Raw genomic sequence first — 17404 nt, forward strand, 5'->3', positions numbered from 1 at the left:
TGAAGTTATTCCTCCCTCGGTGCAGGGCCTGCATTTGCCTTTGTTGAACTTCATGAGGTTCCTCTCTGCCCAACTCCCTAGGTCTCTGAATGGCAGCATAGCATTAATACAAGTATTAACAGTGGTGCCCCACCACAGCTTCCATTCTTTTTAGGGAAGAAGAGGGAGAGATCACTCACATGGATGTATTTTTCCATTCTATCTGTTGGGAACAGTTCTTGACCCATGCTATTTCACAAACCATGCCCTAGCATAATCCAGGAAGGTGCAAACTGCAGGAGACAAAACCATGCCAATGAGGATGGTAGCTATTATACAAAGCAAACAACAGCAGACCAGTCCTCAAAGCCTGTGCCCTGTTTTTACTAGCACAGCCACAGCTCAGCACTACTAGTGAAGCCTTTTTCTGTATTAAAGAAAACCACTCCTCAGGACACTTGTTTCAGATGCAAAAGTCCCTCTTTCAAATCAAGCAGAGAAAAGATTAATGGTGCAAGGAAAATGTCTCTAAGTACTCTTGCCAGTGTGTTATTGATCATTCTGGCATTCTCTTATGCTATTTATTCCACCTCACCCCCCACAAAAAAGGCAAAACATTTCAGCTTGCTCCAACATGACCATTGCTCATCACACTGGACAGCTACAGAGGACTGACAGCTGGAGAGTGGGAAGGTGCATTCCTGATGTGAATGTGAGACTGAGCCTCATGCTGGGACATGCATCTGGGAACATCAGCATGTTCATGTAAGAGATACCATTTGTACACATTCACCTGCAGAAACCCTCCTGGCTACCACACAGCACTGCACCTTCTTTCTGGCCAGAAAGAAGCCTCAGCACAAGGCATGAACTGGGAGAGTTGCAATGCCATGATTCAGAGGAATCTGGGAAACAATCACAGGTTGCTCAAATCTTCAGCCTTCTCCTTCTCAAAGTCTGTATCTGACTCAAGCTAACAAAGCAATGCAAGAGAAAAAAAATACACAAATAAGATCTTGTTTCTATCAGATCTTCCAGTCCCTCATCTGATTTCAGTGAGGCTGTGGTGACCTGGAAGTCTTTCCTAGCTTTGAAGGCAAGAACTTGCTTTCTTCATTTGAGGGATCTTTCGGCCCATCTCCTAAATTCTCAACTCAGCTATACCACTGAATCAGGGAGGCAAAATCCTGCTTATCCCACCTGCAGAGCCTCACAGTTTCTGCTAAGCTTAGAGGTATGATCCACGAGCCCCTGGCTGTCACAGAAGCAAGAAATCACAGACCCCCTAATCTCACAGCTGACAAGCCAGGGCTCCTAGCCAGCCTTCCCCCAGCACTTGCAGGAGCTCGGCAGGAGCTGGAAGCAGGAGCTGAAGTCCTGCTGAGCTCCCCACAGCAGTCCAAGGGGAGGCAGAATCCTGAAAAGTGCTGCTCTGGTGTTGCAACAATTCAATCTGGTGTTATGGCACATTGTCCACACTGTCCCCAGTTTGAGCTGCAAATATGAAATCAAATCACATTCCAAAACCAGGAAATATTGTTTGAAACAGAATCCTCATCTTTCAGCAACTGCTCTCATGCCTCTCATCTATCTTACTACCCCATTTATCGGTATTTTTTTCTTTCTATCATACAATCTCATTCACGTCAGGCTTGCCTCTCTGAAGCTTCTTTTTCTACCACAGTCAAAGAGTGAAGAGAATTTCCTACATCAAAAAGTAAACAGAAATGGAATAAACTTTTCTGCCCTCTGTCACTCCATTTTTTTGACAGAGTTTCTCCGTGGAGAACAAAATGACTGCAAACTCAGTGAACAACTTTCTGATATGTATTAGCAGAAGCAAAAAACAATTTCAGCCTACCTCCTCCTCTTTCCTGTCCTGTTTTGTTACATATAACAACATATTTTTCAAACAAACATATAACATTTGTTTGTTATTTGTTAATAGAAACCCTTTCAGAAAACAGTAGAAGAATAATGAGAGATGTCAAAACTCACATTTCAACTATCTATTTCATCTGTACTTTCCAGTGTCATAGGCAGGGACAAATCTTTCATGCCTTATTGAAGTAAATCTGTCACTAGTCTTAAAGACTAAATTCAAACTACAGGGTCTGGTCTCATAGGAGCATTTTGGAACAAATTCTCAAGCAAATCACACTGGATTAGTTGGTACTGTAACAATTTACGTCAGCAGACAGGCTGACCTAACTTGATTTAGTACACGTTACAGTAAGGTATTTCTAACAGAGGTACATTCACTACTTCAAACAATTTACATCTTATTGTCAACTTTTTTATTGGCAGGAAGCATAAACTAAATGAAGCAAAGAAAACAGGTTACAGTGACAAGGCATCAATCAATTTAATAACCTCCTTTATAAACAACACTAAGAAATAAGTCATCCCCAATGTTATGAAGAGGTTAAACTGAATATAATACAAAACTTGGACTGCCTCAAACATTTCCATTCAACTACATATTCAAGGACAGAAGATAATCTCCCAAACAAAAACAAGGAATCTTTCTCTTTTGGGGTAAAGGAAAGAGCCCAACCAAACTGTCAGTGGCTACATAAAGAATCTTTTGTCTTACAATCTTCTTCAGTGCTCAAAAAAGCATAAATGAATGAAAAGAACAAAGAAAATACTCTTTTTTTTCCTAGACATCTGCAATGACACATGAAAACTTTAGATAAAAGAAACATGGTTGGCCCTAGGAGAGTTCTAAAATGTTACAGCAAGTCAATTCAAAAGCAACTGATTATGTTTTAAATAAATTTTAGGTTTATAGTTATTATTACTATAGTAAGAAACAGTAAAATTTACTACAAAAAAAAAGAGAGCATTACAACCCTCCACAGTCTCAAAGAGCACTAACACATTCACATATAGTGGTTTAGAAAGAAATAGGCTACTACTTCTTTTGACACAGGAAACAGCCACATACAGCTTAACATTTGGAGGTGAATCCCATGCTATTCTCACCTAATCTAAATCCTGCAAGCTATTAGAGCATGGAGCACCCCTCAGACACAACCTACATAACTCTACAGTTAAAGTTTTTCATCAGTATAATGTGTCCACAGCAAGCTTGTCAGATAGAAGAGACTTACTACTGCAATCCAGAAACAGGCACTCATCTATCAACAGCAGGGAACATACACTTCCAGGACTACTTTAATATGATAGTCAAATACAACGGAATTTATGCATCAGGAGGTTACCTCTAGCAATTTATCTCCCTGCATCCATAAGAAATAGTCTCAGATAATTTCCTCCTAGACATTGAAAGAGGTCTCAAACCTAGACATTGAAAGAGGTCTCAAACCACTATATAGTGCTGTACATTTGACAACAGATAATCACAAGGTGCTGTGAAAACAAATGCTACGAAAGGCAGTAATTGAATAAATTATCAGATGTACACAATTAGGTCTAAGGAATGCCTCTCCATAATATCAGATTGATTTTACTACTTTGTTCCAGGATAAAAACACGCACACACACACACACACACACACACTAGTTAAAGGGTGAAATCATCGAATTGTAGTTTAAGGTCCCTAGAACGCAGCACCTCAAAGAGATATGAATATAACATTAGTGGCATAAAGCCATCTAACATGAAGGGAAGGAAAAGCTTTACTACATCACTCCACTGTTATCACTTAAATGCAAATATATGATGGAATAGTGAGGCCTAACATATTAAAACTTTGCCAGAGATTAAAGTTCTCTTCACTGATTCTTTCATCAAGAAGCAGCCAAGACAAATTCAGAAGAGAAGTGAAGACGCTTACACCAATTCTTAGAGCAAGCACCCAGCAATTCATGTGTAACAGTATCTGCACTCAGACTGAAGGCATCACTTTAACATCATTCAAAATATTTACTCTGTTATTGTAAAGTACAGAGGATTTTAGATAGCACACTATATGTAATCAAGAAGCTCCTCTTAAGTCAAATAAACATTCATAACTTCCTTGTCTAAAATATATGCCATACACAAACATGCCCAGAAACAAGTATTTAGCTGCATGAAACCCATTTGAATGGTTACTGTTGTGCAGTATTTTACTGAAAGTATCTCTTCCAAGATGTATCCGAGAATACAACCATCTGAAAATTCCAGGTGCCCCGGTTAGTAGGGCAAAAACAGATAGTCTCTGTAGTAGAATATAGGCAAAGTAGACAGGAATCATTACAGGTACAGTTTCAGATCCTTCCACTTTAAAATCAATTTTAAAAGATTTGAAAATATTAAAGAAAAGCATAATGATCTTAAAAGGAGAAGGAAGACAGCATCAATACTCAATTAGTAAAATAAAAATAAGAGCATTTAGTGCATAAGATGACTATATCCCCAGTAAACCCTTTAGAAAGCTACTTTTCATGGGGAAAGCAACAGTCCAGCCTCTAACATTTAAGCCTCAGGTTTACATGGACAACTTCTGCTTCTGATGCCCCACGGACAGCATTCACCGTGTGAAGAGAGAAAAAACCTCCTAAGAGCGATCCTGTTAAGTTCTTAAGACTCAAAACCTTAAGTAGTGTATGACTATCATCTCAGTGAAAGTATTAGTTACTGATCATCTTTGAAAGGAAGTCAAAGAGGAACAAAAAAAAAAAAAAGCCCAGAGGACCAGACACAGTTTGCTTTTCAATCTCAAGTATATCATTTTTACTAAAATTATAAAATTGAGACAACTAGTTTAATAGATGCCCTCAACTGCCATATATTAGTGTATTTTCACTGAAGTCCCTAGGGCTATGCAATGAGAAGATGAGTTTTTACTTTGATTCATTTTCCAAAATGCATATTTTCCAAGACACTAAATCAGTGAAGTCACTTCCAATCACTGAATCAATCAGTTTTTCCATTTTTCAGAAAAATATTTTGATTTTCTTTTACCCTAGATATTAGAACCTTTAGGTGTCATGAAACCACTCTAAAATAAAATACAGGAAAAGCTACTTGTGTGATGATTGATTATATCCTTTTTCCTTATATCCACCATCCTATTTTCTCATGGCAGGAAAGTAAGAGCTAGTATTGAATCCTGTAAATCAAGAACACAGCTAGATTCTATCCTGCAACACAACAGCTCAATACTAGTGCAGCTTTTCTACTTTAAAGGAGTTGTATAAGGCTAAACCTGGTGCAATAGAGTGGAGAATCAGGTGTTGTGTTGCTGTTTCTCCTTCCAACTGCAAGGACTTGTGACATAGACAGTTCCCTACAAGTTGTTTAAAAACTAAGGAGTCTTTGCACACAAGTCCCTGGACAGAAAGGGGCAAGCTCAAAGAGAGACAGAAATGGATGATGAAAAGAGTTTGAAATCTGACCCTGAAGCAGCAGTTACTTAATGTAACCCTTACAATTGTTTCCTTTTAATTTCTAAATACAATTACCTTTATTGGCATTCAAAAAGGAAAATGGAAACCATAAAAGAACCAAGAGGTATAGATGCTAGCCTAGTTACAGTATCATCTGCACTGAACTAAGTCATCCCTCAATTTGGCACAATAAATTAGACAAACACCAATATGGCACACAGACGGTATTCTGTAGATTCTTGTGTTGTAGAGCTGTTTATTAAAAGCTTAAAGGGCACACCTAATTTTATATTGTCAAATTCTCTTTTCTTGTCATACTCTTGTTGAGATTGATTTTACAGCTACTAAATATAACAAAAATATCTACCAACTGTAGTGGGAACAGATTAGGCCTCTCATTTTTAAAACCAGTTTAGGTTTCTTTTCCATCAGATTATATAATATTCTCCAAGAGGAAGCAACAAAGTATTCAAAAATAGATTTTTCTTTAGTTGCTTTATCCAAACTTGCCCTGATAAATGAATTTTTATTAGCATAAATAATCTCATAGGTCCTTTTCTTCCTTTCTTGTTTGATCATCCAAAGGCTTTCAAGAAGCCCAGAAAATAAACATATAACATACACCTTAGGAAAATGTTTGAGGTTCTCTCTACTACAGCTAGATAGAGCCAATCTAACATATTCTTGATCTCTTAAGACCAACAACAGGTCTATTTCTCCAGTCTTACTGCAAGGTTATCTGGGATATTTCTGCATCTGAATTAGAAACTCAATCACAGCTGCCCAATTCTGTCCATTACACACTGCCCACTCTTGGAGATGAGCAGCAGGTAACAACTAACAGAGGAGCCACTTGGCTTTTCTGTGATATAAGATCAATAAACATCATCTAGGAGTTATTTTAAGTACTCCTCTACATTGTTTAAAGATGCTTCAATAAACTCAGCATAATGATCCTTGGGAACATTTTTTAAAGATTTTGCAGAAGATGGGGCCTCTGGGAAATAGTACAAAGCTACTATTGTACCACCTTCTAGCACAAAACTAAGGCCTGTTAATGAAAACTTGCACACTCAGAGCAACAGATATTTTGTTTTCCCTCAAGCATCTGTCTTTGCCTTCATTTTTCTTTTACTTTGCAGGAAGATCACCAAGAAAAAGTATTATGGGACTGTACAAAGGAAAACAATAGGAGCATGAACTGAAAGGAGAGATCATCTGTTGCTTGTGCTGGTAACTGCTTAGAAAATGCACATTTTTTAAATCCTTTTTATTCTGTTACTAAACCACAGGGTGGTTATCTTTAATAGCAGTTACTCAGATGGAAATATAAAGAATAACTCATATCTCTAGCAGTTGCTATCCTATCATAAAGAAATAATCCTCAAATGCTCAGTGTCATCTGCTCTAGTCTTTTAAAGCCTGACAGAATTCCCAATTAAGTATTCTACCATTCAGTATCAGCCCACAACCTGGTATAATAATAATTAAAAAAAAAAGATACCTCTTTCTCCTCCCCTCATACTCAGTGCTAACAATTCACTGGTGAAGAAGCACACTTACAGGGCCAGGGCCACAGGCTTTGCAAATCAGTATAGCTGTACTGATGTGCTGCAGTTTTACACCAGCTCAGAATGCGGTCCTTACACTTATAACTGGAGAGAACTGGCTTTTCATGCCCCTAGTGGCAAGAGACATTTAAAGAGTGACAGCTGTTCCACTTTCACTTGGCAGATTTGGATTTGCGAATTTTTGAATCTGTATAATATGCATATATACACACACACACACACACACACTAAGTACTTGCAAGTGACTTGCTACCTGACAGTTCTTCCCCTACTTTATGTTCAGCTTTTGACTGTACAAACACACATGCTTTCATTTACCAGCATACAGGTAGCAGACTTACCTGTGATCTAAATGATGAATAGAAAGAATAACCCCTGAATTTAAATGGGCTTGCTTTAAGGTCACCAAGACTGTGAATTCATATTTATTTCTTAACTTCTGAAAAAAGATTTCAGCTGTTTCTGGAGATGCCTTTACACTTCTTGAAGTATCTAAAAAAAACACAGAAAAGACATTCAGAATACTATCTTATTTCACTTTGCACCCTCAACTGGGAAAGTCAACAAAACAAGCTACACCACAGTGGCACAATGCAGACAGGCAAAAAAGCAGGGACCAAAGTATTTTAAACATTATGTCTTAAATCAAATGTGAATCATTTCAATGAAAAAAAATGTTTTAATACAACATCCATTTTATTTTTCCTTTCTTTTTTTGTTAAAGACAGGGTCATAGCTATTTTACTCTCTTCATGGATGGCCATATGTACCATTAGTATCTCATACAAAATACACACGGACTAGCAGTGCAGCTCCTCTGCACTTTATTGCAGAGTGACAGCACTGGATACAAGCCTAAACTGTGAAATGAGACCTCAGCAAATATCTTATGACATCTATCAAAATGCTATGTTTAATATATATGCACAATTAATTAAAAAAACAAAAAGCAGCAGCTCTTGAGGGACAATTTACTGAGCTTTAAGTAAGAGTCACAAATGAGCTTTAAAATTAACCATCTCTCAAAATATACTGTCAAAAATTAATCACTATCTACACCAGTTGTACATGACATCCTGTGTAAGCAGCAGCAGCAATGTTATTGTACATTTGTCACAGAGTAATTGCATACACAAAAAAACAATTTTGCTTTTAAGAGCCCCCAACAATCAAGGCTGAAACAACACTTCTGCTGAATTTGCATAGAGGATAAGAATACAAAAGGCCCAACCTTCAGCCCTCTGGAGAGGTAATTTACTAATAAGATGTCAAATGACAGAAGAACAATTCCCAGGTTTTCCACAATATATTATACTATTAAAAATTTAATATATTGTTTTTAATGCATAAAATCAATTCATTAAAGTGTGTAATCAATTCATAAGCTTCTTATTATAATTTGACCATCCAGCTCTGACTCTGGGACACTCATTCAGGGACAGGAACAAGCAGAGAGCTAACTGCAATAGAAGCATTGATTTTCTGTTGGAAGTACTGGAGCTGAGCTCACAGTAAGAGATATTCTGAAAACACACGTCTATACTTTAGGCCATATCTATAATAACGCTACTCCATATTGACAGCTAACTAACAGTTTATTGTGGTTTATTGAACAGGAATATTTTGTAATACATGTTTAAGAAAGTCAGTAATTTCTACACCCCAGAAACCCTAGCTGAACTCCTACAATGTCACACCAGGCTGGACTGGATCCATTTTCCTTTGCAACGGAGAATCCAAAAATGAAGGAGGGGGGGAGAGGAAAAAAGAAAAAAAAGAAAAAAAAAAGAGAGAGCAATAAAAAAAAGCATTTTAAAGCTGAAACTTCACATCTTTTCCACTGTGGATTGTGGAACTTCCTCACTGCAGCATAATGCAACTCAAATACAATTACATCAAAGCATTCATTTCTAGCCAAGGGACACTAACAGAATGGAATGACATTGGTTTGCATGCTGGAAGATAGTTTAACTGCATTAACAATTTCAGCAATATAAACAGTCCGTTCCCACCAGACAGAGTTGAGGAAGGACACACATGGAACACATTCTTTAATCATTATTATAAGTCTTTATGCACTCAAGTTCTTCACAGCAACTTCCCTATCATGATACAGAAGAATGCAGGAAAATGCAAATATAGAACTCACTTATAAGCATATAGAGACCAATTTTCAGATGCAAAGCACATCCTCCAACCGTGTCTGCAGGTTTTCTTCTCACTTTATGAAGCCCAACCAACACCTTTTTTACTGCAGGTTAATCATAATTAGAGCCCTTAACACAATCTGGTTGGAGGCCCAAAACCACATCACATGTTTACACTGAAACTAAAACAATCTCATTTTGATTGATCCCTGAAGATCTGACAAAGTAATAAAATTTTGTTTACGTGCTTGCATGCACAGTCAAAAGAGTCTCTGCCTTGATAAGCAGAGCTTCTCTGCCTGAAGGGCTTGCAATCTCAGAAGTTTCGGTCAAGATGAGCAGTGCAGCTCAAACTAGATGAAGATGACAGAACAAAACAAGAGCAAGCTGAGACCACTGAAATATGTGAAATCTTGCTTATACTGTAATAATTATTACTACAGTGTAATAACAGTCTTGTCTCTCCAACTTCCTATGTTCATTACGTATTTTCTTGACAGAAATACTTTGCTTTGATTTCAGTAGATGAGATCCGAGAAACAAAAGGTATAGAGTATACACTATGAACATCCTAACCTCTTTCACTCCACGTTAATGCTAGCCGACTCCCTTTCAAATGAAAGGCTGACAGAGTTGCTAGAAGGAAAGTGAAGGATGAAGAAGGGCAATAACAATTGTTAGTTGATTTACACGTTGTCTCTCACCCCCTGCCACTTACCCAAAGTTGATAGAGCACACACCTACACTGATGTGATAGTGGAGAAGCTGCACACATCCTTCATTTAATAGCTTCTGTGTTTGGCCCTATAAGTCTTACTCTAAGTTAGAGAGCGAGCATGCAGTCATCTATTGAGGGGAACAGGAAGAGGGTTGGAAGGGGAAAAAAGCCAACAAAAGAGAGAAGAGAAAGTTGCATCAAAATATCAAGAAATAGCAGAACTGCAGAAAATTCCCCAGCTGATCTCGTTCTGCTTCCATTGACCGAATCTGATTGGTTTCCTTCAGGTTTCCCTCAAACATAGTTTGCTGAGGGCTGGTAACAGGTGGATTTCTAGAAGAGACCATTAAAAGGTCCTTGATCCACTAGATTCATTCTTTTTACACTAACAACAGTGTAAATCCCTCATTCCAATTACCACTGAACACTAACATAGCTGCCTGATAGATCACCAACTATGCTCAGTAAATACTGAGGCAAGCTTGGTCTTGACGTTTGACTTCTAGCAATCATTTCAAGACTGAAGGAAAATACCTTACAGGAACTGGACTACTTCCATAACAGCTTGTGGAAGGGAACATACACCAAATTGGTATATCTCAGATGATAAACTATTTCTAATGAGTTGTATGAAAATAAATTGTTACTGTGAACATTTTTAATTTAATACACAACTGAAAGCCTAAATATTTTGATGTTAGAATACAAAAGTATGGAAAGATCTAGCAGTTTGAAGGAGAAATTCATCTCTAGCTATGATATCTATATAGTGGATTTACTTTCTAAGAATGCTACACGTTTGACTTCTATCCCACCCTTAAAAACCCACAAACCCATAGCGTTAACATTCAGTTTTCAATATACTCAAGAATAAAGTGAAAATGAAGGAAACAAAAATCTAACCTCAAGATACAACGCATGTGCACTTCTTGTTCAATTCAAAAGTTATGGCATGAAAATGCCCTTTAGAAGGAATTATAATACTTCTGGAATAAGACGCACAACTAGGTTTCAGACATGCAAGTTAGCAAAAGTACTGAAAACATCACAATAGACTGGGGGTAGGAGGTTGTGGAAAGGCAGAATTAATATGCAACATTCTCATACAATGAGAATAATGGTCAGCGAAATGGTCACTAACAATAGGTATTTACAGAGCATTTAGTATGAAGTTGAAATTAAACACGAGGCTGCAGTCCAGGCTTCTCGTCTCCTAGAAGTGGCAGTTTGTGATGCCCCATCTCTCCTCACCCCCCTCTCCAGGTTTTTGCTTCTGCCTTTCTTCTACAGTAACTCCCCCATAGCAAGCTCAGCAGAACTGATCATCTGAGCATTTCTTTGCTCCAGTCCAAGCCAGCTGCCTTAGCCTGCTGAAGATAATTAGAATTAATTCAGCTAAGTTCACACACAGTAACTGAGGAGAGTTTACATGATGTAGTTCCAAAAGGGATGCTGACGAACAGTGGAAGGTGGTCAGTCTTAAGCCGTCACAGTCAATTATCAGACGATCAGTCAGCTGATCAGAAAGCCAAGCTGATTAAGATCTAACGTTGCAAAGCAGCCTGAACACTCTATGAAAGAAAACTGGTGACCATAAGACTTAGAGAACCTTAGTCCTTCAGAGGGTGAGCTTAGTGGCTGCTCTGAACTGCATTTGCAACTGCAGACCCAAATAGTAGGACACTCTCGTACTCAGCACCTGGCATACCTTTCACCTCTCAAACAATCTGCACCCAGAGCTTCGCAGCAAACACTATAGCCATGTAAGAGTTTCCTGGAGATGTTACACACCTAAGTGTAGACACAGCCATTTTAGTTAGGCTCATGAGATGGTAATTACTACATTATAGCCAGGATAAGTATCTTTCAACAGTTCCAGAGGTCCAAAAGCAGTTCCAGTTGGTGCCACAGAAAGAGGCAATCCTATCCTTTTTCCTCTGCCATCAGCCTGTCATTCCTTCTCTTCTTACCTATCCTAGCAAAAGGACTCAGGCAAACATAGAAGAAACTGTATCAGGGCACTGAGACAGCTATAACTAACTCCTTGTGTCTCCCCAAAAAAACGTTGCACCACCGCATGTTAAATTATATAATGAAAAGACAACATGCAAAAATAGTTAAGAGCAAGCCATTCATTACAGATATTTTCCAGTTCACAATAAAAATAGTTTATTAAATGGAATAGGTACCTTCTCTTAAGAAAGAGTATGCTCTTAAGTGCATTTTAAGCCAAGCAAATAGTATGAACTGAACTATAAAACCTCAAACTTCTGCAGACCCACTTCAGAAGGGGGTATTCTAATTAATTGGACTCCACAGTTCCAGTTTAATGTGAACACAATAAGCTTTTAAAAGCATCATCTGTAAACTGATTCTGTATCTGACTAAATTTGTTGAACTGCCCAAATTTAATTCTACTGGCTTGTGAACAAAGGGTTGCAGGGTAAGGAGTCTGAAGAACATAATAAGGCTAGCTCAGTTCTGTTATTTTCCTACACTATTTGGAATTGGTGTCATATGCATAAATTCAGTGTCACTTCTCCTTATTAACATTTTTGGCTAATGTTTTCACACAGCCTGCACAGGGCAACAACATCTGCAACTGTTTACATTGTGCTTTTATTTAAGTAGCTGAAGAAGGCACAGCTTCTCTCAGCTAAAGAGGCAGAATGGGAAGCCGATCCAAATGCGAACTCTTTGCAAGGTTGAAAAGGTACAACAGGTTTTTAACTAGAGCACAGAGCATCCAAATTTTCAAGTCATACTCCTGTAACAATGATTAATGAAAGCTAAATAGAAAGAAGTAAAACAATCCTTATTAGACTAAAACCCTGCAATATTATGATATGCTTTAGATACTTCAGTGAGACAGTTGATTAGTTTAGTTTCTTTATATAACTATTTGAAGTGATATGTAAGACATTAGTTGATGTAACATTGAGCTGTTTGTCCTACACATTTGTTCATTCCTTCCCAATATGTTCCCATACGCTTCAGCAAGAAAGTATGGAACAGCTATAATTTTTATAAACCGCATCAACCTGACTTAGTTTCCCCAAAGCTCTAGGAATTCAAATCACAGGAGTTTAGGATGAAGCTTTTTGCAGTTCTACCATAAAAAGATTAAAGCAGAGAGCAAATACTGGCCCTATAAGGTCCCATTGGTCAGAGTTTCACTCCCTTCCAAAAGGCTACATGCAACCTAAGGAGCCCAGGAGCAATGCCCAGTACAAGCCTGGGTGAACACTGAGATCTAGTTGTATGCCAGCATCCAGCCAGGGTATTTCTAGACTCACCTGCACCTGAGTGCTGCTTAAACTGGCTACAACCTAATTTCCATGGAATAAAAAACTGAATGCAGGGAAGGACTCCAGTAAGTCTCCAAGTATGAATGAATAGGGCCTTGGGATATCCCACAGGCTGCATCAGCCCTTTGCAGTGTGCTGTATGCACCACTTCTGCGCACCTCCAGTCTTACTTCCGTTGCAGTGGCTAAACAAAGATGCAGGCAGAAAGCACTACAATGAGACTGCAAGGGAAGGAGGAGGGCAAAACGCACTTAAACTAAGCAATCAAAACAAAACTGACTTGAAGCCAAACCACTGCATCAAATAAAAGCAATGGCAAAAGCATCAGTTTGTTCTTGCAGGAGGCTCCTATCACCTTTCCTCTGCAGCCTTCCTTATTCTGAATATCAACTACATATTGGACATGTTCATCTCCTGTTCAACTTCTTCATCAATGACCTGGATGAGGGGACAGAGTGCCTCCTCAACAAGTTTGCAGATGATACCAAGCTGGGAGGAGTGGCTGACATACCTGAGGGCTGTGCTGCCATTCGGAGACACCTGGACAGGCTGGAGAGTTGGGCAGAGAGGAACCTCACAGGGTTCAACAAGGGCAGGTGCAGAGTCCTGCACCTAGGGAAAAATAACCCTAGGCACCAGTACCAGCTGGGGGCTGACCTGCTGGAGAGCAGCTCTGCAGAGAAGGACCTGGGAGTGTTGGTGGATGACAAGACATGGAACTACTGGAGAGAGTCCAGCGTAGGGCTACGAGGATGATCAGAGGGCTGGAGCATCTGCCCTGTGAGGAACGGCTGTGAGAGCTGGGCCTCTGCAGCCTGGGGAAGAGAAGCCTGAGGGGGGATCTTATCAATGTGTACAAGTACCTGAAGGGAGAGTGTCAAGGGGACAGGGACAAACTCTTTCCAGTTGTCCCATGTGACAGGACAAGAGGTAATGGGCAGAAATTGAAGCACAGGAAGTTCCGCCTGACCGTGAGGGGGAATTTCTTCCCTGTGAGAGTGACGGAGCACTGGAACAGGTTGCTCAGAGAGGTTGTGGAGTCTCCTTCTCTGGAGATACTCAAGGCCTACCTGGATGCAACCCTGTCTAACATGCTCCAGGTGACCCTGCTTGAGCAGGGAGGTTGGGCCAGAGGTCCCTTCCAACCTTACTGATTCTATGATTCTATGTCACCCAGCAAGCTTAAAACAGGCAGACCTGAACTGTACCTGTACACCTGGTATACCTTGTGAGCTATACCTCACAACTGTACATTACAGGGAGTCACAACACACTGACACAGGAGACTACAGAAGGACATGTCTCTGACAGCTCATGTCTTTCTGCCCCAGTTGGCTGTTTATACTGATAGCCTCAAAAATACTAATCATGTTATTTCCAGCCAAAACTGTATATACAAGTATATAGCTTGTAGGTATGTTAAATATAATAAAAAATAAAGTCACTTTGACTTCGCTCGAGAAGATACATCCAGTGTGGAACGAGAGAGGAAAAAAGCTTTGCACCTGGACACACATGCTTGAATACAGCTGCAACATTTCTGACCCAAAATAACCAAGTCATCATTAAGCACCTAGTTCCCTTGTCTAACCTGGAGTAGCTTGTGTATTTGCATAAGCAATCACAATTTCATTCAAAGTGCTTTGTTAGTAATGCGTTGTTTTCCACAGTCAAAGCCCCCAGGCAATTTTGCTTTGTTTAAGTTTAAATAAAGTTAATGGGATATTCAAAATCATCAACTACATCAAATGAAACAAAAATAGAACAAATTTAATTGAAGGGAGCGGGGAAACCCTCTACCTGATGTGGTAGAATCTGAGTATTGACTGGCAGCAATCCCTCAGTCTTGCTGCCAGGTCCTGGCACTGACTCTGATGACTTTAGAACAGAGTTTGCAAAACCAGGATTGTCCATGGCAAACTATGGCTGTAATACATAATATTCACTGTAAAATAATGATAACACTGAATACCTGTTTCTGCCTAAGAGCAGTCTAAAAAAAAAAAAAAGAAAAAAAAAAAAGATGACTCAGTACTAGCTTACTAGCTTGAGGTTCATTATACTAGCAACTAGATTAAGCCTATGAGTTTATGTACTGGCTGCTTCTGGAAACTGGAGAAAGTTATACTGAGCTGAATGTTTTTGTAATACTAAGCCTGTCTTCTCAGTCTGACTGTGGATTTCTCCTACTAGAATAGCCTCTTTGCATCCTTGTGAGGCTACAAAACAGCTGGTCAGGTGTTACCCACTAAAATATAATCAAGCTTTTAGATATGGCCAAACCCCTAATGATCTTGGGATTTAGGGTATGAAACAACTGGTTGTGGTACAAACATTTAGCTAGATCATACTACAGGGAAAGCAAGTTCATTTTTCCACCCCTAGCCACCTACTGCACAAGCAGAACCCAGCTGTTCCTGTGAAGTTCTCAAGTTAACACTGCTGCTGCTGAGAGCAATTCACTTTCTAGATTACAGATGAGGAAATGTTATTTCAATAATGGTGAGCCTCAGTTTGTCAGCAGCATAGTGCAACTGAGCACCTTTGCTTGGTAGGTTGATACCTACAATGCAGGGAAATAAATGCAGCAAGATCAAGTGTCTAGATTTACACCATTATAGATATCCATTTTGGCTATAGCCCCCTTGGCAAGGAAGGGGTTACCCCAGGGCTGGAAGAAGGAGCAATCTACTGTAAGGTAAAGCAGCCTGGCCACAGAGGAGCAGGTTATGTGCACTCATTCAAAGATGAGGGATCCACATCCGAGGGTTTCATGACTTTTGTACTCAGCAAAAAGATAAATACAGTGAAAATTCTAGTTGTAGTATTTAAATAGAGCATATTTCTATAGGTAGTTTTTCAAGGTTTTGCAAATAAAAGGATGAGAAACCTCATTTTAAGAGAACTTGAACTTTACATTTCTCAGGCTCCCGATTAGAAGTCTATATTCTTAGCACTGGAGGCTGAGACAGATCCTACCATTCTAGATTGTTACTAAAACAACTAACTCCCAAACTGTCAAAGAAAATGAAGATTAGGTTTAGTCACACTGAAATCTACTAGCAGTGAATTAGTAACAACCTACAAGCACTTCTGAGCATTTATTTCTGAAAGGAAAACATGTACCAATGCAGCAGAAGTGCATACAAAAGTACTATCGGGCATTTCTAAACATGTACATGACAGAAAGACATTGTCCCCGTCTACCAGAAATACTCTTTCACTGTAAATATGTCATGCAAGATACACTCACCAAGAGAGAGGGTGGCATTCAATGGGGACATATTACACGATAACAAAAATGACAAGGATAAAAGATAACTTCTGTTCTTGCTATAGACATTCAACTCTTTGCAAATTAAAGTGTTGTAAAGCTCTGCATCAGGTGTTTGTTATTGTAAAGTTCTCTGGTGATTCGTAGTTTCTGGGTTATCAACTATAAGATGCAATAGCATTTTGATTACTAGTTCTCCCCAGTCTGTATTCCAACACTATTATCAATCCCTCTTCAAATTCTGAACGCCTTTTATTCGCTCTCTTGTAGGTAATACCAAGCACTGCTACTTGCAATGAAGTTGTTTACATTGCTTGAGGCCAACACCAATATAAAACCAATTATGTTTGAACAAGGATACAGAACAAGTGAAGAGTGGGATTTTGTTTTCTTCATTTTGAATTAGGTTCTAGCTACATTTAAAAGGCTGCAGCTAGCACAGCTTTATAAATATATATGTGTAAACACACACTCACACGCACTCCTTTAGGAGCAAAATAGTTTTCTAGAAGCTGCTCTGAGAACACCTTGAAGCCTGCAGAGAAAAACCAAGCCTGTCTTGTTTTCCGTGCTGCTGCCATCTGTGGCTTATGCACCCAGTTATGCTTGACTGCATACCGTCATATGAGCACATTATGTCAAACTGACCTAACAACAAACAAAAATATCGCACTTAGCAATGCTGTTAACATCAGGACACAGAATGAAGAGCACAAGAAAAATATATTGCCTTCCAGCTGTACTGGTAATGAAATAAAGGCACACCACACACAAGAACCACTAAAAGACTGCATTTATTTCCAGAATAAATGGAAAGCCATTGGCCAGAATGGCCAGAATTTATAAAATTATGCAAGTCACACCATGGGGAGAAAGTCAGAGGAAGCAGTGCTGTTAGTTGTTTCCAAATGAAAAAGCAGGCTATCAAAAGTAAAAGTGGAATCAGTTACAAACAAAGTGCAAACTAACAGTAATAATAAACTACACAAGCAGATTACATTGGATGTAGGTCAAGCTGGATTATATGAACTATCCTCCTTGCAGAAGACACTGCACAATCCAGGCTT

At 39.0% G+C, this 17404-nt stretch overlaps 1 protein-coding gene across 1 annotated transcript in view; it reads right to left on the minus strand.

Moving 5' to 3' along the window:
• The window catches only part of NELL2 (neural EGFL like 2), a 148977-nt gene that overhangs the window by 120409 nt on the left and 11164 nt on the right, over window positions 1-17404 (minus strand). Inside the window, exon 3 of the mRNA XM_062583812.1 lies at window positions 7232-7382. Within this exon, the coding sequence (XP_062439796.1) occupies window positions 7232-7382 (151 nt within the window). The remainder of the gene's footprint in view (window positions 1-7231; window positions 7383-17404) is intronic.

The sequence above is a fragment of the Rhea pennata genome, chromosome 1 (genome assembly GCF_028389875.1).
Source record: "Rhea pennata isolate bPtePen1 chromosome 1, bPtePen1.pri, whole genome shotgun sequence".
Taxonomy (NCBI): domain Eukaryota; kingdom Metazoa; phylum Chordata; class Aves; order Rheiformes; family Rheidae; genus Rhea; species Rhea pennata.